Raw genomic sequence first — 27,870 nt, 5'->3', positions numbered from 1 at the left:
TGATTCATATGTTGATGATGTAAAGAATATTTGCTGGTCTGTGATGTGTAATGAGGAGCAACCAGACGCTGCACTTGATGCATTTATGAAACTACTTATTCCAGTTACTAATAAGGACGCACCCATTATGAAAATGACTGTAAAAGCTGTTCAATCCCCTTGGATTGATGAGGAATTTAAAAATTGTATGGTTGAAAGGGATGAGGCAAAAGGTATGGCAATTAAGTCTGGCAGCCCAACTGATTGGCAAACGTACTGCAAATGAAGAAATCATGTGACTAAACTAAATAAAAATAAACTACACTATGAAACAAATATAATTATATAATCATTGATAGTTAAAAGCTTTGGGGCACCATAAATGAAAATTTGGTGAAAAAAGCCAACTCGGCTCCTTCATTTATTGATTCAGATGGCTCATTCATCACAAAGCCCACTGATATTGCAAACTACTTTAATGACTTTTTCATTGGCAAGATAAGCAAACTTAGGGGTGACATGCCAGCAACAAACGCTGACACTACACATCCAAGGATAACAAAATGTGAGAAAAAAAGTCATAGGGTCTGAATACCTCTGCTGTGTCCACTGAGCTGTTGGACCCGCCCTGCAACCTCATTGGATAAAACTGGAAAAGCCTCTTGCTTGCTGTCACTTAAATGAGAGGGGCTGATGATCATTGGCTAGAACTCGAATTGCCCCTGTGGAAACGTACAAACACGATTTAAGAAAATGAATTACAATTTTTAAAGGAACTGTTTGACTTTGTCTTAGCTAGTTAGGTCTTTTTATTTTGTCTAAATTTGCACTGAGAATGATATAATCAAGTTACTAATTATGAAAGACAAGAATTGTACTTTTGAATTCCGGAAAGTCAGTGTGGAAGAGGTGAAAAAAGTATTGTTGTTTTTCAACAATGACAAACCACCAGGGTCTGACAGTTTAGATGGAAAATTACTGAGGATAATAGCGGACGATATTACCACTCCTATTTGCCACTAGAGAGTGTGTGCCCTCAGGCCTGGAGGCAAGCGAAAGTCATTCCTCTACCCAAAAATAGTAAAGCCCTCTTTACTGGCTCAAAGAAAACATATGTGTTATGGCTTTACACCCCCTGCTATAATGTGGAGAAAGAGTTACTTCTCTAACAGAACACAGAGGGTGTTCTTTAATGGAGCTTATCAAATATAATCCAGTTAGAATCAGGAATTTCCTAGGGTAGCTGTTCAGGCCCCTTGCTTTTTTCAATTTTTACTAATGACATGCCACTGACTTTGAGTAAAGCCAGAGTTTCTATGCATGCAGATGACTCAACACTATACACGTCAGCCTCTACAGCGACTGAAATTTCTGCAACACTCAAAGAGCTGCAGTTAGTTTCAAAGTGGGTGGAAAGGAATATGTTAGCCCTAAATATTTATAAAACTTAAAGCATTGTATTTGGAACAAAACACTCACTAAACCCTAAACCTCAACTAAATCTTGTAATAAATCATGTGGAAATTGAGCAAGTTGAGATGACTAACTACTTGGAGTTAGATTGTAAACTGTCATGGTCAAAACATTTTGGTGCAGTAGTAGCTAATAAGATGGGGAGAAGTCTGTCTATAATAAAGCGATGCTCTGCATTCTTAACAACACTATCAACAAGGCCTACAGGCCCTAGTTTTGTCGCACCTTGACTACTGTTCAGTCAGGTGCCACAAAGGTGCCACAAAAAAGGACTTAGGAAAATTGCAATTGGCTCAGAACAGGACAGCACAGCTGGCACTTGGATGTACACAGAGAGCTAATATTAATAATATGCATTTCAATCTCTCCTGGCTGAAAGTGGAGGAGAGATTGACTTCATCAGTACTTTTATTTATGAGAGGTATTGACATGTTGAATGCACCGAGCTGTCTGTCTAAACTACTGGCACACAGCTCGGACACCCATGCATACCCCATACCCTCATAGATATCATCCTAACAAACTTGCCCTCCAAATACACCTCTGCTGTTTTCAACCAAGATCTCAGCGATCACTGCCTCATTGCCTGCATCCGTAATGGGTCAGCGGTCAAACGACCTCCACTCATCACTGTCAAACGCTCCCTGAAACACTTCAGCGAGCAGGCCTTCCTAATCGACCTGGCCGGGGTATCCTGGAAGGATATTGATCTCATCCCGTCAGTAGAGGATGCCTGGTCATTTTTTAAAAATGCCTTCCTCACCATCTTGAATAAGCATGCCCCATTCAAGAAATTTAGAACCAGGAACAGATATAGCCCTTGGTTCTCTCCTGACCTGACTGCCCTTAACCAACAGAAAAACATCCTATGGCGTTCTGCATTAGCATCGAACAGCCCCCGTGATATGCAACTTTTCAGGGAAGCCAGAAACCAATATACACAGGCAGTTAGAACAGCCAAGGCTAGCTTTTTCAAGCAGAAATTTGCTTCCTGCAACACAAATTCAAAAAAGTTCTGGGACACCGTAAAGTCCATGGAGAATAAGAACACCTCCTCCCAGCTTCCAACCGCTCTGAAGATAGGAAACACTGTCACCACCGACAAATCCACTATAATTGAGAATTTCAATAAGCATTTTTCTACGGCTGGCCATGCTTTCCACCTGGCTACCCCTACCCCGGACAACAGCACTGCCCTCCCCTCTGCTACTCGCCCAAGCCTTCCCCATTTCTCTTTCTCCCAAATACAGTCAGCTGATGTTCTTAATGAGCTGCAAAATTTGGACCCTTACAAATCAGCCGGGCTAGATAATCTGGACCCTTTCTTTCTAAAACTATCTGCTGAAATTGTTGCCACCCATATTACTAGCCTCTTCAACCTCTCTTTCGTGTCGTCTGAGATCCCCAAAGATTGGAAAGCAGCTGCGGTTATCCCCCTCTTCAAAGGGGGGGACACCCTTGACCCTAACTGCTACAGACCTATATCTATCCTACCCTGCCTTTCTAAGGTCTTCGAAAGCCAAGTCAACAAACAGATTACCGACCATTTCGAATCACACCACACCTTCTCCGCTATGCAATCTGGTTTCAGAGCTGGTCATGGGTGCACCTCAGCCACGCTCAAGGTCATAAACGATATCGTAACCGCCATCGATAGGAAACAATACTGTGCAGCCGTATTCATTGACCTGGCCAAGGCTTTTGACTCTGTCAATCACCACATCCTCATTGGCAGACTCGACAGCCTTGGTTTCTCTAATGATTGCCTCGCCTGGTTCACCAACTACTTCTCTGATAGAGTTCAGTGTGTCAAATCGGAGGGTCTGTTGTCCGGGCCTCTGGCAGTCTCTATGGGGGTGCCACAGGGTTCAATTCTTGGACCGACTCTCTTCTCTGTTTACATCAATGATGTCGCTCTTGCTGCTGGTGATTCTCTGATCCACCTCTACGCAGACGACACTATTCTGTATACTTCTGGCCCTTCTTTTGACACTGTGTTAACAACCCTCCAGGCGAGCTTCAATGCCATACAACTCTCCTTCCGTGGCCTCCAACTGCTCTTAAATACAAGTAAAACCAAATGCATGCTCTTCAACCGATCGCTGCCTGCTCCTGCCCGCCTGTCCAACATCACTACTTTGGACGGCTCTGACTTAGAATATGTGGACAACTACAAATACCTAGGTGTCTGGTTAGACTGTAAACTCTCCTTCCAGACCCACATCAAACATCTCCAATCCAAAGTCAAATCTAGAATTGGCTTCCTATTCCGCAACAAAGCATCCTTTACTCATGCTGCCAAACATACCCTTGTAAAACTGACCATCCTACCAATCCTCGACTTCGGTGATGTCATTTACAAAATAGCCTCCAAAACCCTACTCAATAAATTGGATGCAGTCTATCACAGTGCCATCCGTTTTGTCACCAAAGCCCCATATACTACCCACCACTGCGACCTGTACACTCTCGTTGGCTGGCCCTCGCTTCATACTCGTCGCCAAACCCACTGGTTCCAGGTCATCTACAAGACCCTGCTAGGTAAAGTCCCCCCTTATCTCAGCTCGCTGGTCACCATAGCAGCACCTACCTGTAGCACGCGCTCCAGCAGGTATATCTCTCTAGTCACCCCCAAAACCAATTCTTCCTTTGGACGCCTCTCCTTCCAGTTCTCTGCTGCCAATGACTGGAACGAACTACAAAAATCTCTGAAACTGGAAACACCTATCTCCCTCACTAGCTTTAAGCACCAGCTGTCAGAGCAGCTCATAGATTACTGCACCTGTACATAACCCATCTACAATTTAGCCCAAACAACTACCTCTTTACCTACTGTATTTATTTATTAATTTATTTTGCTCCTTTGCACCCCATTATTTCTGTCTCTACTTTGCACTTTCTTCCAATGCAAACCAACCATTCCAGTGTTTTTTTAGTTTTTATTTTACTTGCTGTGTTGTACTCACTTCGCCTCCATGGCCTTTTTATATTTTTATTTATTTATACATATATCTGTTTGCCTTCACCTCCCTTATCTCACCTCACTTGCTCACATTGTATATAGACTTTTTTTTTTTTTTTTTCACTGTATTATTGACTATATGTTTGTTTTTACTCCATGTGTAACTATGTGTTGTTGTATGTGTCGAACTGCTTTGCTTTATCTTGGTCAGGTCGCAATTGTAAATGAGAACGTGTTCTCAATTTGCCTACCTGGTTAAATAAAGGTTAAATAAAATAAAAATAAAAACAAGACATGCCACAAAAGGTCACTTCACAGTCCCCAAGTCCAGAACAGACTATGGGAGGCACACAGTACTACATAGATCCATGACTACATAGAACTATATTCCATATCAACTAACTAATGCAAGCAGTAAATTTAGATTTAAAGTAGTAGCAGAGTACCTATCCAAAGTACCTGCCCAATATCAGTTGTAGAGTCCAAGTTAGTCCGCCTCTCTCACAGCACCACCATCCATATTTCTGTCTGCTTTGTTATCATTTTACACATCTAATATTAGCATTGGAGATATATTTGAACTATTAGTTGTTAGTATTGAATTAAAGGACTAACAAATACCTAAATATATATAGCATTAAGATTTGGCAATGATTATAAAAAAGATATGCCCTTTTTTATAGTGGGATTGTGACTCCGTTAGCACATGGCTTTTCCCAGTGTCATTGGTTTAAAGTGATGTCAATCACGAAGGGGCAGTGCTCCACCTGTCAAATTGAAAGGTGACAAGAGAGTGAGGAGATATCTGTGGGGGAGACAGGTCCAGAGGGGAATGTGGCTTCTGGGCTTAGCAATGTTCCCTGCAAGCTTGATCTTAACACAAGCTTAATTATTTTGTGTTGAGTTTACCTTGTGTAGACCTGCTGGATGTAAAAGCATTTGCAGAAACATAAAAGATTAAAACTGCTCACATTCTTATGTTGAGAACATATAACTCTGTTATCAGTAGCAGAGGTTAAAAACAATGTCACGGACGCTGAGTGTCCATTAAATATATATATTTTTGCATATTGAACTACTTGCTAATATGCTTTCTTTAAGATATTTTCAAGTTTTTAGAACAGATACTTTCTTATAAAAAAAACAGATTTACATTAATTAAATCCAATAACAAATCTTTTTTACAGATTAAAACTTTTAAATTGTCCAATTATTATCATATTAAAAGGGTCATGTTTATAATGTCCATACTGGAGACGTCATTTGCTGTGGGAATAAAAAGGGGAAAACTTGTCAAGTCGTGCTTGATGTTGTACAGAGCATCATAACTTTTTACAGGATACAGGTAAACATTTTTCATTTATTTAGATTAATTTAACCTTAATTTAACTAGGCAAGTCAGTTAATTAAGAACAAATTCTTATTTACAATGACTGCCTAGCTCAGCCAAACCCTACCTTAACCCGGATGAAGTGTACTCCAGAAAGGACATAAATAATTGAATTGATGTAGATGCTAACCATGGCATGACAGTCACCATCAAATCAAAGTTTCAAATCAAAGTGTATTTGTCACGTGCGCCGAATATAACATGTGTAGACCTTACAGTGAAATGCTTACTTACAGGCTCTAACCAACAGTGCGAAAAAAAAGGTGTGTGTCTGTAGGTAAGTAAAGAAATAAAACAACAGTAAAAAGACATTTGAAAATAACAGTAGCAAGGCTATATACAGACACTGGTTAGTCAGGCTTATTGAGGCAGTATGTACATGTAGATATGGTTAAAGTGACTATGCATACAGTGGGGCAAAAAAGTATTTAGTCCGCCACCAATTGTGCAAGTTCTCCCACTTAAAAAGATGAGAGAGGCCTGTAACTTTCATCATAGGTATTTTTATTTTCCACCATAATTTGCAAATAAATTAATAAAAAATCCTACAATGTGATTTTCTGGATTTTTTTCCACATTTTGTCTGTCATAGTTGAAGTGTACCTATGATGAAAATTACAGGCCTCTCTCATCTTTTTAAGTGGGAGAACTTGCACAATTGGTGGCTGACTAAATACTTTTTTGCCCCACTGTATATGATAAACAGAGAGTAGCAGCAGCGTAAAAGAGGGGTATGGGGGGGCACACAATGCAAATAGTCCAGGTAACCATTTGGTTACCTGTTCAGGAGGGTAAAAACTGGCTTGGGGGTAAAAACTGTTGAGAAGCCTTTTTGTCCTAGACTTGGCACTCCGGTACCGCTTGCCATGCGGTAGTAGAAAGAACAGTCTATGACTGGGGTGGCTGGGGTCTTTGACAATTTTTAGGGCCTTCCTCTGACACCGCCTGGTGTAGAGGTCCTGGATGGCAGGCAGCTTTGCCGCAGTGATGTACTAGGCCGTACGCATTACCCTCTGAAGTGCCTTGCGGTCGGAGGCCGTACCAGGCAGTGATGCAACCGGTCAGGATGCTCTCGATGTCGCAGCTGTAGAACCTTTTGAGGATCTCAGGACCCATGCCAAATCGTTTTAGTTTCCTGAGGGGAATAGACTTTGTCGTGCCCTCTTCACGACTGTCTTGGTGTGTTGGGACCATTCTAGTTTGTTGGTGATGTGGACACCAAGGAACTTGAAGCTCTCAACCTGCTCCACTACAGCCCCGTCGAGGAGAATGGGGATGTGCTCGGTGCTCCTTTTCCTGTAGTCCACAATCATCTCCTTAGTCTTGGTTACGTTGAGGGATAGGTTGTTATTCTGGCACCACCCGGCCAGGTCTCTGACGACCTCCCTATAGGCTGTCTCGTTGTTGTCGGTGATCATGCCTACTACTGCTGTGTCGTCTGCAAACTTAATGATGGTGTTGGAGTCGTGCCTGGCCATGCAGTCGTGGGTGAACAGGGAGTAGAGGAGCACGCACCCCTGGGGAGCTCCAGTGTTGAGTATCAGCGTGGCAGATGTATTGCTACTTACCCAAAACCCATCAGTGGGTTTTTGTAATTTCTTCCAACACAAAACTTATTTTCAACCAGCTTTGTCCTTGGGGGTCATGAATGGGTTAAGACTTTTGGTAAACTTCTGATAAGATAATTGGACGACACATTATTATAATACATGCCTAACAACTGAAATTGTCTTCGTGTTAATATTTTCCCTAAACAAACTATGCCAATCCCCACCCCTCATGCACTTATCTTATCTCACAACATTAGACCTGTTAATACTCTAATCCATCAAGGTCTCACTGTTATGAATCCAATAACTAGACTACAGATATTGTTGCACTCTTTTTGTCTAAGGGTCCTTGGCCTAGTTACATGGTCTGTAACGTGAACGAATGTGTGCATTTTTTGTCAGCATACAGTTTGTGCCTAGGGAGACAGCAACCTTCCAGGGCCAGCTCTGTCTCTCTTGACCTCATGTTCAGCCAGTCCAATCAGATTTTTGTTGGTTCAGATGGTGACTAAACATGCACAAAAAGGAAAAATACAAAAAGACTAAAGATTCAAAAGCCAAACGAAAGGCCTTATGGCCACCAAACAAACCCAACAGCCTCACGGCTTGCCAACTAGTACAACTGGTTGAATATCACCTTAATTGGCAGCACCTGATTTGTTTATCCACCATCCTCAACACCTGGATAAGGTTGCTGCTGCCCCCTAGGGGAATGGAGTGTGGAAGTATATCCTGGACGGTGTTTGTCTACGTCCTAACACAAACCTTGTACCTACAAGTCTTACATTCCTTAACCTCTCTCTCTCCAACCCTGCTGGAAAAACCAATTTGACCAACTGAAGCTGGTGACCAGTTTCACCATCCTCAAGACCATATCATAGCCTAGAATAAAAAAATCTCCTACAAGTGGATTTATTTGTCCCTTTAAGGAGGGTTCAACATTTGATCTATAATAATTATATTATGTTCTAGTATCCTCCAGACCTATTCAATGAATAAGCAACTATAGCTTCAAACAATATTCAACATTCTTTATTTTTCTCAAGGAATTGTCTTCATTTACTGCTTCAGACATACAGTATCATAGACAATAAGGTGTGTTGAGGTTGGACTTGCACAGAGCACCTATCATATGGACAATAATTGAGATTCTGTCTATATTGATATACACTTGCCCTCAATGGAACATAAAAGGGTCAAATCCAATGTGAAAGCAATGTGTGATTTGATTGTATACCAGTGTGATCACAAGTTTTGGAATTGCTTAGACTGTTTAAGCTAATGTCCTCCAGTGGGTGGCAGTAAAACTCATGAAATAATCCCACAATTTTACATTTTGGTCATTTAGCAGATGCTCTTATCCAAAGCAACTTCCAGTAAGTAGTAAGTCAAACCTACAACCTTGGCCTTGCAAGATCAATGCTTACCAACTGATCAACACGAGACAACACAATCAACCAGGATGAAATCAGACATTACGTATAATACATGATCTACATAACAGTCTAGGTCTATACTGAAGTAGGAAATAGAATAACAAGAGCCACAGCACTGAAGTTCTTTAAAAGGTCACATTTAATGAGTTTCACCACTGTACTTCAAATCTACACTTTTAGAGACCGGATATTTTTCCCAACACACACATCCGAGGAGTCATTTCCGGTCTCAACTTCACATTGGCTTTAAGGTCCTTGTAAGCAGAGCTTTATAGATATATTTATCGTAAATTGTATTCAAATTACATTACCTCTGAGTATAAACTTCAAATGTCTTATAAAATGTGTGACAGCACAAGTAGTACCTATCCAAATTTTGCCCAAATATCAGTTGCAGAGTTCAAGTTAGTCTCTCTCACAGCACCACCATCATATTTCTGTCTGCTTTGTTATTATATATCGAAAATTAGTATCAGTGGGTTTTTGTACTTCATTTCAACACAAAATCTCTTCACACAGATATTACACAGGGAGACGGGGAGGGTCATAGCCTATCAAATATATGACTCAACGTCAACTAACAGTCTGGAATTGCTTGGCTATTGATAGGGTATTTTAATACAATGACATGATGAATCCTACCTCTGGCAAATTAAAAATGTTTTTCAAATGAGTGAAAAAGAAAACTAGCTGTTTTTTATATATATATATATATATAAAAGCTGTAAGGGACATTCAAGTTTTATTTTTAATTCTCCACATGAAATAATACATTTGTGGAGGTAAACAAACCAAGTAATAGAGCTCAAGAGGTAGAGAGCAACATTGTAATTCCTTATATACATATACACACAATAGTAAAGTGTTTCTCTAAGGTAGAAATAATAATAAGAAAAAAGCCTTCTACTTCAATATATCCACAGCTCTGCAGTACACACAAGACACAATTAACATAATTGGTTATGTGTTTTTTCATTTGTTTTCTGAATCATGTTTGTTTTGGATTATTTATTTATTCTACACACTCGTGTACAGGGGAAAACATAAAAAAGACAAAATAAAATATATACATTTATATGCAAGTCTCAAAAATAAAATGCACAGCCCTAAAAATGTGCAGGCTAATACACCTATACAGCAGTATTGTTTTGAGTTTTCATTTATTGATTATTTTCCTCCATTGTAGATTTGGTTTGAAATCTATTTGTTTTTCACCTATTGACATATCATATTCTATGGATCATGCCATTGAACAATGACTGAAAGAAATAGAAAATAATAATCAAAAAATATATTAAATAGTTTTCTTCTGCAAGTTTATTTTATTGGCGTAGGTGCAAATGTGGGTGACATGAAACATCGCTATGGGGAGTGAGGCTTAAAGTAGACCTAATATTACTGGGTCAATTATTCATTGACCTTATTCATTGATGGGAATATCTATCTCTTTGACACCAGTCCCTTTATAAGGTGACACCCCCTCACCAAAGCAACTCACTGTAGTTAGTTAAACATATTAATTTGCACGTGACAGGACACACGTATAAGTAACACGCACACATCCCACTTGTTGGGACCCTATGGAATAAATCAACATCCTCCAGAAATGGCAGCAACCCCGTATCATCAAACATCTATTTTTTTTAAATATATTTTTTTTAAATCTTGGTTTCGCTTTCTCTTTAGAATAATTTAATAATTTTGGTTTGGCTGATCTTCGTATTATTTTGCTTGTCTGTCTTTAACAGGTATGTATTGACAGAACATGGACAGTGTATGGTAGGACTATAGATTCAGAAGACATGGCAGGGGAACCAGTGAATGACTGTATCCCTTACACGCTTAACATGCCTGTTCATATGGTACAGTACGTTTAACAGCAGATTACTTGAATTCGGTCTCTAAGAGTCTCCAGAGAGAAAACGCAAAAACCAAGTACCACCCCAAAATGTCCTTCTTGTTCCTGTAGCACAAAATCTGTGCTGAATACCACAATGTCTATATGTACCCTAAACTACTTTCTGTCTGTCCCCCGTCATGTTACTGTACCCAGAGCGGAGGATATCTTCAGCTCTCAGTGGCGCTTCTTTCCCACTAATAGCCTATTCTTTGATGCAACCCACATTCCAGGGTTACCACATTTTACCCAGCTAATACTGACAGAGCACCATATTTGGGTTAGTCATGAGAGTGTGTGTGCCGGGTGGGGTGTGAGGGGTTCTCGCCATACGTATCGCAACCAAGTGGCATGCAGAGCACACATATCTCTTCACAAATACTGACTTCTAACCCGGGGGACAGCAGGCATAGAACAAACAGCAATAGAGCAGGATTTTTTTTTGGACAAAACAAACAATAAAACCCTCTGACTAAACTGTTTAACAGTACACCACAAATAAATAAAAAGCAATACCTCTAATTGAACATTATGATTTCTGAGAGAGGGGGGGGTTAACTAGCGTGAGCAGGTAGTGTCTTAAATCCTGTGCTATATATAAAAAGAACACCCTTTCCGGAACACGTCTCCCTCCTTTAATAAATAAGTGATGACTATGCATGTATGGAAGTGGACGGGAGCTGTGCGTTGCCCTCTGGGAATGCAGGCAGAGACTACGAGGACTCTCTGCAGCATACTGTCTCATCCCTGGCTTTACACACACACACACTTTCAAGCCCACAAGGTTGGCCCTTATACCAGCTCTGCACAATGTTTGTATGCACATGTGTGTGTGCATCCATTTGTGGCTTTGCATCTACAGAGCAGTGTGGGCATACACTTGCATACATAGCACACTGTAAAAGTCCCTCCATAACCCAGTCAGCAGTGGTTGTAGTCAGCAGTGGGTTTCATTTTAAAACTTCATAGTATTACAGTACACACACAGTGGACATTGCTAGTCCTAGACTCCAGTGAAATGCTACGCAGGTTGGGGTTTCTTGTTGTTGTCCTCAGTAGTCCAGCGCGGGGCCGGGGCGTGGCACAGACAGCAGCTATTCCCACACCAGGGGGGACGGGGGCATCTCAGAAGGCTGGGCCACAGTGGAACTGTCAGGGAGAGATGGGAGAGAGAGAGAAACATTGAGGGAGACGAGTGAAAGAAGGAACAAAAGAGGAGACAGATGAGGGGACAGGGAGAGATGGAAAGATATGGTCAGTCACTGGCACTGCCGCACCACCACTTTCTGTTTAATGAGCAGCATGCATCTACTGCAGAGGACCTGCAGAAAAAGCTTTTAACTATTGCACCAAATCCTTCACAATAACTCTCAGCATGTCGGCTGGCAGGCTGGAGGTAGGAGGAAAACTCACAAATCAGATGTTTTAGGCCGGTAAAAACAAACTGCAAGGAGAAAGAGACTTTTATTGGTTGACAGTGAGGAAAGCTTGCCACTGCAATGGATTGTTACTGTTCGCATTGTGACACAGAAGGACACAGGTATCAAGGTGTGGCAGGTAGATTATGGGAAGGGAAGTGGACATGCTCACAGGACCAGGTCAAGTAGGGTCAATGTCATCTATCAAGCTATCAAGTTTCTAAGGAGTGGCTAGCTTTCAAACTATTGTAGCTTAAGTACAAAAATCCAAACAATGAAGAATCTGGTGGTATCCACCGGCAGAGGCCTCTAGTCTTACCTGATAAAGCTTTTGAAAGCGGCTGACTGGGGGTTGATGCAGAGCGGCACTCTGTTCCCCTTCTGCTGTTCCAGGATGAACTGGTGAATGATCTCTGTGGAAGACAGAGACAGAGTCAGACTCAGGGAGATGGACCGAACACATTCTTTAGTTACACCAAGTTTCAAAGTAAGCTTTTTAACCGGGGCTAACTTACTGTGTTGTACTGTATTTAGGGCTTGTGTTTTAATTTGGTAAAGATCTATTTTGAAGTGTGGATTTTCACTTACAAACACATGGTATGTACAGTTGAAGTCGGAATGTCCTTGGACATACTGCACCTCAAATAGTTTATCAGTTTTAGCTTACTGAAAGCTCTCTCGCCACCAGCAACAGTCACAGGCAGTGTGCAAAATATACAGTTGAAGTCGGACGTTTACATACCACCTTTAAATACATTTAAACTCAGTTTTTCACAATTCCTGACTTTTAATCCAAGTAAAAATTCCCTGTCTTTGGTCAGTTAGGATCACCACTTTATTTTAAGAACGTGAAATGTCAGAATAGTAGAGAGAATGATATAATTCAGCTTTTATTTCTTTCCCCACATTCCCAGTGGGTCAGAAGTTTACATACTCAATTAGTATTTGGTAGCATTGCCTTGAAATTGTTTACCTTGGGTCAAACGTTTCAGGTAGCTTTCCACAAGCCTCCCACAATAAGTTGGGGGAATTTTGGCACATTCCTCCTGACAGAGCTGGTGTAACTGAGTCAGGTTTGTAGGCCTCCTTGCTCACACACGCTTTTTCAGTTCTGCCCACAAATCTTCTGTAGGATTGTGGTCAGGGCTTTGTGATGGCCACTCCAATACCTTGACTTTGTTGTCCTTAAGCCATTTTGCCACAACTTTGGAAATATGCTTGGGGTCATTGTCCAATTGGAAGACCCATTTGCGACCAAGCTTTATTTCCTGACTGATGTCTTCAGATGTTGCTTCAATATATCCACATAATTTTCCTTCCATGATGTCATCTATTTTGTGAAGTGTACCATTCCCTCCTGCAGCAAAGCACCCCCACAACATGATGCTACCACCCCTGTGCTTCACGGTTGGGATGGTGTACTTCGGCTTGCAAGCCTCCCCCTTTTCCCTCCAAACATAACGATGGTCATTATGGCCAAACAGTTCTATTTTTGTTTCATCAGACCAGAGGACATTTCTCCAAAAAGTACGATCTTTTGGGCCTCCCGGGTGGCACAGCGGTCTAAGGCACTGCATCGCAGTGTTAGCTGTGCCACCAGAGACTCTGGGTTCGAGCCCAGGCTCGAGGCCCACGTGGCGGCGCACAATTGGCCCAGCAACGTCCGGGTTAGGGAGGGTTTGGCCGGCAGGGATATCCTTGTCTCATCGCGCACTAGCGACTCCTGTGGCGGGCCGGGCACAGTGCACGCTGATCAGGTCGCTAGGTGTACGCTGTTTCCTCCGACACATTGGTGTGGCTGGCTTCCGGGTTGGATGCGCGCTGCGTTAAGAAGCAGTGCGGCTTGGTTGGGTTGTGTTTCGGAGGACGCATGGCTCTCGACCTTCACCTCTCCCGAGTCCGTGCGGGAGTTGTAGCGATGAGACAAGACTGTAACTAGTAACAATTGGATACCACGAAATTGGGGAGAAAAAGGGGGTATATTAAAAAAAGAAAATTCAAAGACGATCTTTGTCCCCATGTGCAGTTGCAAACCGTAGTCTGGCATTTTTAATGGCGGTTTTGGAGCAGTGGCTTCTTCCTTGCTGAGTGGCCTTTCAGGTTATGTCGATATAGGACTTGTTTTACTGTGGATATAGATACTTTTCTACATTTTTCCTCCAGCATCTTCACAAGGTCCTTTGCTGTTGTTCTGGGATTGATTTGCACTTTTCGCACCAAAGTACGTTCATCTCTAGGAGACAGAGCGCGTCTCCTTCCTGAGCAGTATGACGGCTGCGTGGTCCCATGGTGTTTATACCTGCGTACTATTGTTTGTACAGATGAACGTGGTACCTTCAGGAGTTTGGAAATTGCTTCCAAGGATGAACCAGACTTGTGAAGGTCTACAATCTTTTTCTGAGGTCTTGGCTGATTTCTTCTGATTTTCCCATGGTTTCAAGCAGAGGCACTGAGTTTGAAGGTAGGCCTTGAAATACATCCACAGGTACACCTCCAATTGACTCAAATTATGTCAACAGGCTTATCAGAAGCTTCTAACGCCATGGCATAATTTTCTGGAAATTTCCAAGCTGTTTAAAGGTACAGTCAACTTAGTGTAAACTTCTGACCCACTGGAATTGTGATACAGTGAATGATAAGTGAAATAATCTGTCTGTTAACAATTGTGTCATGCACAAAGTAGATGTCCTAACCGACTTACCAAAACTATATTTTGTTAACAAGAAATTTGTGGAGTGGTTGAAAAACAAGTTTTAATGACACCAACCTAAGTGTATGTAATTTATTTAGCGCGGGGCCAGGGCGATTTCTAAATACAACTGTAATCACGTGGTGAAATGGTAGTTGCATTATAATGATCTGATTATTTTGCTTCATTGGGGTTCATTAAAACAAGCGTTGTTGTGTAGATACCACTTAGGACAAAGTAAATAGTTGAAATAAGTACCAGAGAGTACAATATCTAAATTAAAAGTAAAATGCTATTCATTTTTCTTTGTTTTTGTCACAGGCCTACTCCAGGATATCTGGCACCTGCACTAAGGTTTCAGATGTATTGAGCTATGTTTTGTCATTCATCACATTCCTGCAAACTCCAGCCATCTGTCTTTTGCTGCAGAGGAGGAAACTGTGATTGCATTACACAATTGATGACAAATCATCTTAACATTTCAGCCATTTTTACCAGTATGAGCATGCACATTTGTGTGTACAGTACATGTGCACACACCAAAGGCCTCTAAAGGCTAGCAACTAAAGTGGTGCACTAGAGTCCAGTGTCCAGAAGAATGGGGGTGGGGAGGAAGAGGAGTAGGAGGGAGGGAAGACAAGGTGGTGGGGAGAAGGAGGAGGAAGAGAAAATAAGGGAGAGAAGGAGGAGGGAGAAAGGCCAGGTTAATTTCGACCCTCCACCAGAGTAAGCCTGCTTTTAGAAGACAACCTCACTAATACCTGCTAACAGAACAGGCCACCAATGATCTGGGTCTCCCCCTATGTAATGATCATGCTGTTTAAACAGCTTCTTGGTATGCCACACCTGTCAGGTGGATGGATTATCATGGCAAAGGAGAAATGTTCACTAACAGGGATGTAAACAAATTTTTGCACAAAATTTGAGAGAAATAAGCTTTTCGTGCATATGGAAAATTTCTGGGATCTTTTACTTCAGCTCATGAAACATGAGACCAACCCTTCACATGTTGCGTTTATATTTTTGTTCAGTACAAGATAACTCAAGAAATCTGTCATAAATGTTGACTTTTTGCAGAGGAGAACTTAGTCGTGTAATTTTACATCTAACTAAATGTTTGGTGCAGTATTTCTCAAAGAAAAAAATGTGCATGAAAACGAGTCGTCTCATTGAAGAATCGACTTTATTGAAGAATCCCTACTATTGACCAATCACCAACGAAGGGGCGTAGACTTCGGCTACTTTCGAGAAAAAAAATGTGGTGCCTGAACAGCTGAAAAAATTAATTCACGAAGTCTAAACTAACAACAAAAATCACAAAATGTCATCATAATATATGCACGAACCCTTCCGAACAGTTTCGTCTGGGACGCACGCGAACGCCTTAACACACAGAGGCATGATCTGCACATGGTCTCAGGGTTGATTGGATTCAATTAGGACCTCAGGCGTCTGTAAAGCTGCCGGTTTCACAATAATCACAATACTAGGTTAAGACTTTCACCGTGTATGCAATGGATGGATGTCTATCTATCACCCATTGAAACTAATTAGCTTTAGCTAAAGCTGCCTCTCTTTGCAAACCCAGTGGAAAAACAGAACCCAGTAACATGAAGGGGATAAAAACGAATGAGATCGATAGGCCTAAAACAGAGGATAAAATAATCAAAACAACAAAACTTGAAAGGGCTAATTCCCATAGTACAACTTTGCCCTCTGCTGGTTGGTCAACAGACTCACCTTTGACCTGTCTGACGGAGGTCAGATTCTTCTCGAAGCCGTCGTCGAACTTGGGGTTGGTGACGGGCTCGAAGTCGCTGGTGTAGACACGGCCAGAGGAGGTGGTGTAGCAGCACTTGCACATGCAGGTGTGGTACCTCAGTCTGCCCTCGTCCAGGTAGGGGTGGGCCAGGGCATCCTTCGCTGAGATCCGTTTAGACTGGGGGAGGGCCAAACACACACTGATGTATACAGACTACACACACACTGATGGAATACATACAGGACTATGAAATCCCTCCAAATCAAATGGTCTGTTTGATAAAGCATTTGCTGGCCCTCAAACAGCAGTCTACTGCACATTCGCGCTCTTTCGAGGACACCCCATATTAAAAGTGGACCTTGGAATCAAACCAAATCAGCCTCAACTGAATAACCATCTGACTAGTCAGCAATATCCCACTTAGATGTGCCAGATTGAAACGAGGGGGGAGAAATACTGCCCTCTGGTCTGGAAAGACACCCGAAAAGAAAGGTTGGCTTATTTCCACATTACAGATCTCAATGAGACAACCCTGTATACAGTAGGCCTCGATAACTCAATGTATTTGGCCCCCATCATTACCATATGTCAGATTTCTCCTAATCTGTTAGTGACAGAGCCTCAGAACCATTACAGCGCACATCTTATTTCCCCAGTCAGTCAGGAGATGCCAATAAACACTACCGCATGTCTTCTGTCAACGCTAGCTGCTAGTAGGGCTTCTGCACACACACACACACACACACACACACACACACACACACACACACACACACACACAATGGATGTAGGACAAGCATGCAACATTGTTTGGTTTTAATCATCTCCTAAGTGCATGAATAAGTAAACGTGTGGGTCGGGGAGAGAAGATGGCATAGTTAATCAACCTCCCTTTGTTGCATAAGACAGTGAATAAGCGTCAAGTCGTCAACCTAACTCATGATAGGAGGATGTTGTTGCAGGGCAGTAAGGTCAAGGCAGTGCTCTTTAGGGGTTGGACTTGGAGACATATGCACTGGGGGAACAGTCTTACACCCTAGCTGTTCATCTTTCTGGTTGGCCACTGGCCAGAGGTGAAAGCCTGCCATTGAAGCCAACGTCATTCAATCGAAAGCTGGATTGTTGATTAGTCAGTGACAGTGGTGTTTATGGTTACCACCACCTTCCACATGTTCCCTTTGTTCAGGATGTTGAATTCATATCTTTCCAATGTGTAGTTGACTGTACAGAAATGATGCAAAAACTGTCTTCGTACCATAAGGTATACTTGTACATTTTAGGAAAATAAGATATGTTTAGACAGAAAGCCAAAAAGCGGCTTCCGTCTGTAAGCAGGAGCCAAAACTATTGAGTAGTCTTTTTTACATCTCTAGATATGGTGTCCAATCTACAGGTCATTTAGCCTTTGAACCATTGCTTGTAATGAGGATATTATTTTTGTTTATTTTCTTTGGTTAGGCAGAAATGGCATCCTATTACTGTGGAGTATAATGATCTGTTTCCCAACAGGCACACACACTCTCTCTCTCGTTTACCAAAGTTTGTCGGGACACACAATTGATTCCCATTCAAAATCCAATTTTCCCTAACCCTAACCCCAAAACCTAACTACTAACGCCCCTAGAAATAGCCTTTTTCCTTGTGGGGACTAACAAAATGTCCACAGTTGGTCACATTTCGGTTTGTTTAGTATTCTAGTGGAGGCTTCTGGTCCTCACAAGTACAGCTAAACATGACAACACACACACACACACACTACTCACCGGATCGAACACAAGCATCCTGCACAGGAGGTGAACAGCTTCGTGGGTAGCCTGGCTGGACAGGGTGTACAGGACAGGAAGGGATGGCTGCAGAGACAGGAAATTACATACAGTCAGTCAAATAGTTACACGCACTGTCAACTTAACCAAATAAAGCTATTTCAATGCTGCCCTTGTTTTTATTACATGAGGATTTTCAAAATTATGAAAACAGCTTGGATGATGATATCATGAACTGTACATTCAACATGACATTTTTGACATTCAGAAGAAGCATCTACCTGTGAAGGCAGTGTAGATGGTAGTACAGTTTTTGTACAGCAGCCAAGGGCTACTGCATACATATTGCAATGTGGATTCAATTGAATTGAGTCCTACAGCAGATCTTATCTGTGGCATCAAAGCCAGCCACAGCCAACGATTTTACAAATCTCTCCTTCACTTCCAATGGTCTTCCACGCTGCCACAAAAGGGATCCTTCAAATGATAGCCCCGCTGTGTGCTTATCTCTAAGAGTAGGTGGGCCCAAAAGTTATTTTTACACTCTAATTATCTTTCCTGCCCCATCTCTCTCTCTCTCAAACTCAACAAAGTTGATTGAAAAAGTCCACTGGTAATCACCTGTTTTCCCTGTTTAGGTTTTGCAGGTGCAAGCCCCAACTGGTGATTCACACTCTCCAGGAAATCACTTTCTGTTACAACACACACTTCTCTCTCCGATGTGTTTCAGGAGAGGAGGAGAAGAGGAGGAGGAGGAGAGGTGAAGGAGAAGATAAGGAGCGGAGAAGCAGAGGAGAAAGAGAAGGGGAGCAGAGGCGAGGGGGAGGAGAGCAGAGGAGAGGGGAGCAGAGCAGAGGAGAGGGGGAGGAGAGCAGAGGGGAGCAGAGCAGAGGGGGAGGAGAGGAGGAGGAGGGGAGAGGGGAGCAGAGCAGAGGAGAGGGGGAGGAGAGCAGAGGAGAGGGGAGCAGAGCAGAGGAGAGGGGGAGGAGGAGGAGAGGAGAGGGGAGCAGAGCAGAGGAGAGGGGGAGGAGAGCAGAGCAGAGGGGGAGGGGAGGAGAGCAGAGCAGAGGGGGAGGGGAGGAGGAGGAGAGGGGAGCAGAGCAGAGGGGGAGGAGAGCAGAGGAGAGGGGGAGGAGAGCAGAGGAGAGGGGAGCAGAGGAGAGGGGAGCAGAGCAGAGGAGAGGGGGAGGAGGAGGAGAGGGGAGCAGAGCAGAGGAGAAGGGGAGGAGAGCAGAGGAGAGGGGAGCAGAGCAGAGGAGAGGGGGAGGAGGAGGAGAGGAGAAGGGGAGGAGAGGGGGAGGGGAGCAGAGCAGAGGAGAAGGGGAGGGGAGCAGAGCAGAGGAGAAGGGGAGGGGAGCAGAGCAGAGGAGAAGGGGAGGAGAGCAGAGGAGAGAGGGAGCAGAGCAGAGGGGGAGGAGAGCAGAGGAGAGGGGGAGCAGAGCAGAGGGGGAGGAGAGGAGAGGAGAAGGGGAGGAGAGGAGAAGGGGAGGAGAGCAGAGGAGAAGGGGAGGAGAGCAGAGGAGAGGGGAGCAGAGGAGAAGGAGAGGGGAGCAGAGGAGAAGGGGAGGAGAGAGGGGGAGGAGGAGGAGAGGAGAAGGGGAGGAGAGGGGAGGGGAGCAGAGGAGAAGGGGAGCAGAGCAGAGGAGAGGGGGAGGCAGAGGAGGGGGGAGGAGAGCAGAGCAGAGGGGGAGGGGAGGAGGAGGAGAGGAGAGGGGAGCAGAGCAGAGGAGAGGGGGAGGAGAGCAGAGGAGAGGGGAGCAGAGCAGAGGAGAGGGGAGCAGAGCAGAGGAGAGGGGGAGGAGGAGGAGAGGAGAAGGGGAGGAGAGGGGGAGGGGAGCAGAGCAGAGGAGAAGGGGAGGAGAGCAGAGGAGAGAGGGAGCAGAGCAGAGGGGGAGGAGAGCAGAGGAGAGGGGGAGCAGAGCAGAGGGGGAGGAGAGGAGAGGAGAAGGGGAGGAGAGAAGGGGAGGAGAGCAGAGGAGAAGGGGAGGAGAGCAGAGGAGAGGGGAGCAGAGGAGAAGGGGAGGAGAGCAGAGGAGAGGGGAGCAGAGCAGAGGAGAGGGGGAGGAGGAGGAGAGGAGAAGGGGAGGAGAGGGGAGGGGAGCAGAGGAGAAGGGGAGGAAAGCAGAGGAGAAAGGGAGCAGAGGAGAGGGCAGGGGGAGGAGATCAGAGGAGAGAAGAGAGGGAGGTGAGGAGAGGAGAGGCTTTTAAAGCTGCATCCTCAGGACAATGGACATGAAATGTTCACCTTTTTTCCAAGGCTGCATAGTGTGTGTGGTGTGGGTGTATGTGTGCAAGCGTGCGAGTGTGTCTATGCTCCATTGGGCAAAGTTGATTGCAATGTGTGACAACTCCAGTGATAATTAAAAGTGGACCCAAGTTCTCCGTTACCGGAAGTAGAATTTTCACCTATTAACTCTGTGATTTGACTCAATGACTAATGACTCAGGAAAAGACACTGATTGGTGATGTAATGGCCATGGCGCTGTTTCAGACTAGACATCACTCAGAAACTCACACTGTGTCAAACACTGTGAAGGAAGAGACTGTCAGAGGAAATGAAGGCTCTTTTTAAAGACAACATAGAGATATAGATGCATCTATCTATCTACTTACATGATACACTACATGACCAAAAGTATGTGGACACCTGCACGTCGAACAGTAAGTCAGCGTTCCCTTTCTGACTTATGAGAAGAGAGAGAAAGAGGCTCCAGGTTGGTTTAGCTCTGCTCTTTTTTCTAGCCTTAGCACTAGGGACTTTACTCAGTACGACATAGATGAGCTTCCTGTGTGGTGAAACCCATGTGACCCCTACCCCCCCGCATTCCATCTTCTCCTCAACCCCCCCAACACACAAACAACACACACTATGCCCAAAGACAGTACAGTATGAAGACACACTACCGGTCAAAAGTTTTAGAACACCTACTTACTCAAGGGTTTTTCTTTACTTTTACAATTCTTTACATCGTAGTATAAAATTAAAGACAAAAACTATGAAATAACACATATGGAATCATGTATTAACCAAAAGAGTTAAACAAATCAAAATATATATATATTTTTTAATTCTTTATAAATCTTCTTAGGGCTAGGGTCTATTTTCCTGAATTTCAGTCTGACAGACGTGCCCAAAGTAAACTGCTTGTTACTCAGGCTCAGAAGCCAGGATATGCATATAATTGGTAGCATTGGATAGAAAATACTCTGAAGTTTGTAGAAATGTTGAAATAATGTATGAGACTATAGCACAATTGATATGGTACTACACAAACCAGATTTTTGTTTTTGAGGTCCCAGGCTCTTATAATGGAAAGCTATGGGCCCTATGCAATTCTAGCTCCCAGATTGCAATTCCTATGGCTTCCACTAGATGTCAACAGTCTTTGTTCAAGGTTTCAGGCTTGTTTATTCCAAAACGAGTAAGAATTTTGAGTTTTTATACAAAGCGTCTCAGTGGAAAATCAGTTTGTTTACGCGCGACAAAGAGGACGTGCGCCTGCTAATTTTACATTTCTATTTAACATACTTCTTTCAGTATTAAATATTATAGTTTATTTAAATTTTTGGGTACCTGAGGATTAAATATAAACGTAGTTTGACTTGTTTGAACAAAGTTTAGCTGCAGCTTTTTGGATTCCTTTATCTGCATGTTGAACGAGTGGATTACTGAAATCGATGGCGCCAACTAAACTGACATTTTGGGATATAAAGAAGGATTTTATCTAAAATAACGACCATTCATGTTGTAACTGGGACCCTTGGGATTGCAAACAGAGGAAGATTTTCAGAAGTAAGTGATTTATTTAATCGCTATTTGTGATTTTATGAAGCCCGTGCTGGTTGAAAAATGTTGATGTGGGGCGCCGTCATCAAACAATCGCATGGTATGCTTTCGCTGTTAAGCCTACTTGAAATCGGACAATGCAGTTAGATTAACAAGAATTTAAGCTTTTAACCGATATAAGATACTTGTATGTTCATAAATGTTTAATATTACGATTATTTATTTGAATTGCGCGCCCTCCAATTTCCCGCTGACGGGACACCTAGCCCTATTAAATAGCCACCCTTTGCCTTGATGACAGCTTTGCACACTCTTGGCATTCACTCAACCAGCTTCATGAGGTAGTCACCTGGAATGCATTTCAATTAACAGGTGTGCCTTGTTAAAAGTTAATTTGTGGAATTTCTTTCCTTCTTAATGCGTTTGAGACAATCAGTTGTGTTGTGACAAGGTAGGGGGTATACAGAAAATAGCCCTATTTGGTAAAAGACCAAGTCCATATTATGGCAAGAACAACTCAAATAAGCAAAGAGAAACAACAGTCCATCATTACTTTAAGACATGAAGATCAGTCAATACGGAAAATTTCAAGAACTTTGAAAGTTTCTTTTAAGTGCAGTCGCAAAAACCATCAAGCGCTATGATGAAACTGGCTCTCATGAGGACCGCCACAGGAATGGAAGACCCAGAGTTACCTCTGCTGCAGAGGATAAGTTCATTAGAGTTACCAGCCTCAGATATTGCAGCCCAAATAAATGCTTCAGAGTTCAGGTAACAGACACATCTCAACATCAACTGTTCAGAGGAGACTGTGTGAATCAGGCCTTCATGGTCAAATTTCTGCAAAGAGACCACTACTAAAGGACACCAATAATAATAAGAGACTTTCTTGGGCCAAGAAACACGAGCAATGGACATTAGACTGGTGGAAATCTGTCCTTTGGTCTCTAGAGATTTTTGGTTCCAACCGCCGTGTCTTTGTGAGACGCGGTGTGGGTGAACGGATGATCTCTGCATGTGTATTTCCCACCATAAAGCATGGAGGAGGTGGTGTTATGTTGTGGGGTGCTTTGCTGGTGACACTGTGATTTATTTAGAATTCAAGGCACACTTAACCAGCATGGCTACCACAGCATTCTGCAGCGATACACCATCCCATCTGGTTTGGGCTTTGTGGGACTGTCATTTGTTTTTCAACAGGACAATGACCCAATACACCTCCAGGCTGTGTATGTGCTATTTTACACCAGGGGCAGCCAGGGAAAGTTGCATCCCTCTCCCACACCCTCCCCTCAAACATTGCCCTCTCTCTCTGCCCCCATCCCTCAGCCCAGAGCACGACAAACAAGTTGTACATCACTCTGCCATACAACAACAAAGCCTTCCCAGGCTACAGCAGGGCACTGTGAAAGGAAGAGTTGCACCTGGGGATGCATGGTGGTGTGGACAAGTGGATGTGATTCCACTGTTTACTCATGTAAACCTGCTGCTAACACTAGCTAGCTAGCCTCCTGGAGCTAAGAGATGAGACTGGTGAAAAATGGGATGGGCCGATAAAGATGTAGGAAATTACTTGAACAAACCGCCAGAGAGTAGGGTTCAACCAGCATGTCAACGCCATATCAGACGGTTCTGTACAAAGATTTGGAGAAAGGGGAAGGCGGGTTTATTTGGATTCTGTGTGTGTTGTGTGTGCTCCAGCAGCAGAGTGAAGTGTGTGAGTAGCAGCTTCTGGCAACTACAGGAATCTACATTAGATTAGTGAGAAGTAGAGAAATCTACATTAGGTTAGTGAGAAGGAGAGGAGAGAAATCTACATTAGGTTAGTGAGAAGGAGAGGAGAGAAATCTACATTAGGTTAGTGAGAAGGAGAGGAGAGGAATCTACATTAGGTTAGTGAGAAGGAGAGGAGAGGAATCTACATTAGGTTAGTGAGAAGGAGAGGAGAGGAATCTACATTAGGTTAGTCAGAAGGAGAGAAATCTACATTAGGTTAGTGAGAAGGAGAGAAATCTACATTAGGTTAGTGAGAATGAGAGGAGAGGAATCTACATTAGGTTAGTGAGAAGGAGAAAAATCTACATTAGGTTAGTGAGAAGGAGAGGAATCTACATTAGGTTAGTGAGAAGGAGAGGAGAGGAATCTACATTAGGTTAGTGAGAAGGAGAGGAGAGGAATCTACATTAGGTTAGTGAGAAGGAGAGGAGAGGAATCAACATTAGGTTAGTCAGAAGCAGCCCGAGTGCCTGTACTTCTCTGTGTACGTTCTCGCTGTCTGGGAGAATAAACAGATGTAATGACGTCGCTGATGCAGCTCGGAAAACCTTGTCTTTAAAAATGGCACTCGCTCCTCCTCCTGCCATGTTTCACTTCTCTCTTCCCCCCATCCTTCCCTCCCAAGCTCCAAAACCCCAGACACCATTGCGTAAAAAGGAACCCCTTCTTCCCTATTCAAAGCTCCTTGGTCAACCTCTCACCGTCTCCTCTCTCCTGTGCCCTCTCATCCTCCTCTCGCAGGTCCTTCACCTCCTCCAGAGGGAAAAGAATGGGGGGACGAGAAGAGGGCAGGGGCTCTCTGTGATGCTTCATTCTCTCCACCTCTCTTGTCTTCACAAAGAGCCTGTCCTCTTACGTGAATACGTAGCTCCCCAAACTCTCCAAAAAACCTTCAAGTGTGTGTTGAGCTCTGGCTGCATCTTGTAAGCTTTGAACTTGCATCTGAAGGAACAGCTAAAACCAGGGCTTTTACAGAGATGTTATGTACTGAATGAGGTTAACTTGTGAATAATCATCCACAGAAAGATGCAAATCAGCCACTGAACAGCCACCCTGCAGGTAGAGCATGGCTGGTAGTAATGGGGGGATAATCACCCTTTAGATAGAGCATGGTTGGGAGTGATGGGGGGAAAATCACCCTGCAGGTAAAGCATGGTTGGTAGTGATGGGGGAAATCACCCTGCAGGTAGAGCATGGTTGGCAGTGATGGGGGAAATCACCCTGCAGGTAGAGCTTGGTTGGTAGTGATGGGGGAAAAATCACCCTGCAGGTAGAGCATGGTTGGTAGTGATGGGGGAAAAATCACCCTGCAGGTAGAGCATGGTTGGTAGTGATGGGGGAAAAAATCACCCTGCAGGTAGAGCTTGGTTGGTAGTGATGGGGGAAAAATCACCCTGCAGGTAGAGCTTGGTTGGTAGTGATGGGGGAAAAATCACCCTGCAGGTAGAGCTTGGTTGGTAGTGATGGGGGAAAAATCACCCTGCAGGTAGAGCTTGGTTGGTAGTGATGGGGGAAAAATCACCCTGCAGGTAGAGCTTGGTTGGTAGTGATGGGGGAAAAATCACCCTGCAGGTAGAGCATGGTTGGTAGTGATGGGGGAAAAATCACCCTGCAGGTAGAGCATGGTTGGTAGTGATGGGGGAAAAAATCCATAGTTGCATATCAGTATATTATTTTTGATGATATACTGTATCATATTGTTTTGACAATATCACAATATTATTTTTGTGCTAGTTTGCTGTACCTCCACCAAAACTCAAAGCTTGTTCTCCATATTCTTTTAAATAGAGAGCCAATTTGTTTTCATGACTCTCTCGTCACTCTGCAGCAGACACATGGTGAGAAATATTTTTGCAACATCAAATCGTAATAAATACACAGTATCGAATCGCAATACATATAGAATTGTGAGAATCAGGGAGAGGGGGTTCAGATGAACAGCCAGCCTGCAGGTAGAGGACCAGCATGGTTGTTGGGGGTGTAAGATTAACCCCAGATGTTAATATATTTCTGTGAGCTTTTTCAGACTACCGTCAAGCCCTGCTCCCTCCCACCTCAACTGCATTAAGGCACAATGTGTCCTGGGACTGCACTGGTGGCAGGAAACATGATCCCTTTTGGCTCGGACCCCACCACCATCCTCCAACCCATACACCACATCACCTATCACTCCACTACCCCTCCCTTCTCTCCCTATGCTGTCCCTACCGGCCCCAGGTCTGTAATCTAAACGTCAGTCGATAGACATGATTAAAACATCCTGCTCCACGCATTGCCTAGCCTGCAGGAGACACACACATGGGAGGGAGCGTCGAGTGACAAGGTCATCCAAATGTCAGCGTTTGCTTAAAGTGATGGTGGGGGTGGGTGGTGGCCGTGTGCAGTGTGCATGCACACACACACGACACAGGGTAGGGAGATGGCAAGGAGGTATAAGAGTGGCATGGCTTGTGGGTTGATGGGAGGCAGGGGGCAAAGCCACAGTGCTTGCTCTGCAGTTCCTGTTCCCTGCAGGATACCATCTGCCCAAATCAGACATGGAAGATGCACAGAACACACCCCCAATACCAATCAACCATTGGCTGGTTACTGGCTATGTCATTCCATTCACAGAGACCCGACCCACTTACACAAATCTGTCAAGCCTTAGTAATGAAGACATGAGCTCCAGAGAACTGTAGGATCACTCACACCCACACACACCAGGGCTGTCCCCGACAAGACAAATCTTGGTGACCGAAAGTAATCTGTTCTTTCAACCAATTGATTGGTCGTAATGTTTAAACGTGTATTTTTCCATATATAGACACACCATATGTGTTTTAATAAAATCAACGATATACGCATTGAGCTTGTCTGATACTTAAACTGACTGTTGAAATAAAACACAAGAGAGCCAGATATCTAGATAACCAGACGAAAAAAAACTTCACCTGAACCAACCATTCTCCTCCCGCTCCTGCTGGCTTTCACAGATTCTACCGTTACTCTCCTGAAGTTGCCGGTAAAAGGCTACATGAGGAGTCGGCAACCTTTCTCATGTAGAATGGCAATTTATTACCATTTCTACCGATCTGCGTGCTCGTTATAGTTTTCATATGCACATTTTCGTGGAAGTTTCTTTTATTTAAAATAACGTCTTCATATCTCAAAATCATTGTCATGTGGTTAATCAAAATACTATCTAAATGAAAATGATACAAACCTAAAAAGTTACTTCTATTCCCATTGCCAACTATGTAAAAATAACCTACACAAAGCCAACAAATAAAAACTGCAGCCTGCGGGTAGAAAATATATTGATAAAAATAAATATCCTATAAATCACATTGGCTAAGCATGGCTTGTCTGCAATGAACTTGAATCATTGTATCAACTATTAACTTGGGTCCAGCCAGAAGCTTGCGCTAGCGAACTTGTAGCATTGGATAAAATATTCATGGCCCTCAGAGTTTCCCGCGCCAGTGAGCTTGGGACAGACACAGCTGTAGGCTACTTGCGAAAGGGATAAGAAGCAGTGCTTGACTTGGGCAGGAGCTCAACAGAGCCGAGTACAGACACCTCAAATGTTCTACTGTTTGAGCTAGTGTTCCTCTTAATTTTTATCATTATTTTTTGTGTATTTTGTCCCCTTTTTCTCCCCAATTTCGTGATATCCAATTGCGATCTTGTCTCATTTCTGCAACTCCCCAACGGGCTCGGGAGAGGCGAAGGTTGAGTCATGCGTCCAGCCTAACCGCGCTTCATAACACCCGCCCGCTTAACCCGGAAGCCAGCCGCACCAATGTGTCGGAGGAAACACTGTTCAACTGCCAACCAGAGTCAGCCTGCAGGTGCCCGGGCCGTCACAAGAAGTCGCTAGAATGCGATGAGCCCCCCCAGCCAAACCCTACCCTAACCCAGACGATGCTGGGTCAATTGTGCACCGCCCTATGGGTCTCCCGGTCGCGGCCGGTTGTGACACAGCCTGCAGTGCCTTAGACCGCTG

General features: G+C 43.6%; 1 protein-coding gene across 1 annotated transcript in view; it reads right to left on the bottom strand.

Annotated features, from left to right (window-relative positions):
* Positions 1-8,911: 8,911 nt before the first annotated feature.
* LOC129831845 (serine/threonine-protein kinase NLK) overlaps positions 8,912-27,870 on the bottom strand; it is an 80,888-nt gene continuing 61,929 nt past the window's right edge. Inside the window, exons 8-11 of the mRNA XM_055895342.1 lie at positions 18,320-18,406; positions 16,535-16,733; positions 12,425-12,518; positions 8,912-11,836 (exon numbers count right to left, since the gene is read on the bottom strand). Coding sequence (XP_055751317.1) covers positions 11,782-11,836; positions 12,425-12,518; positions 16,535-16,733; positions 18,320-18,406 — 435 coding nt within the window. The 3' untranslated portion in view covers positions 8,912-11,781. The remainder of the gene's footprint in view (positions 11,837-12,424; positions 12,519-16,534; positions 16,734-18,319; positions 18,407-27,870) is intronic.

Source organism: Salvelinus fontinalis, chromosome 33, assembly GCF_029448725.1.
Source record: "Salvelinus fontinalis isolate EN_2023a chromosome 33, ASM2944872v1, whole genome shotgun sequence".
NCBI lineage: Eukaryota > Metazoa > Chordata > Actinopteri > Salmoniformes > Salmonidae > Salvelinus > Salvelinus fontinalis.
This window is presented reverse-complemented; position numbering and strand designations above follow the sequence as displayed.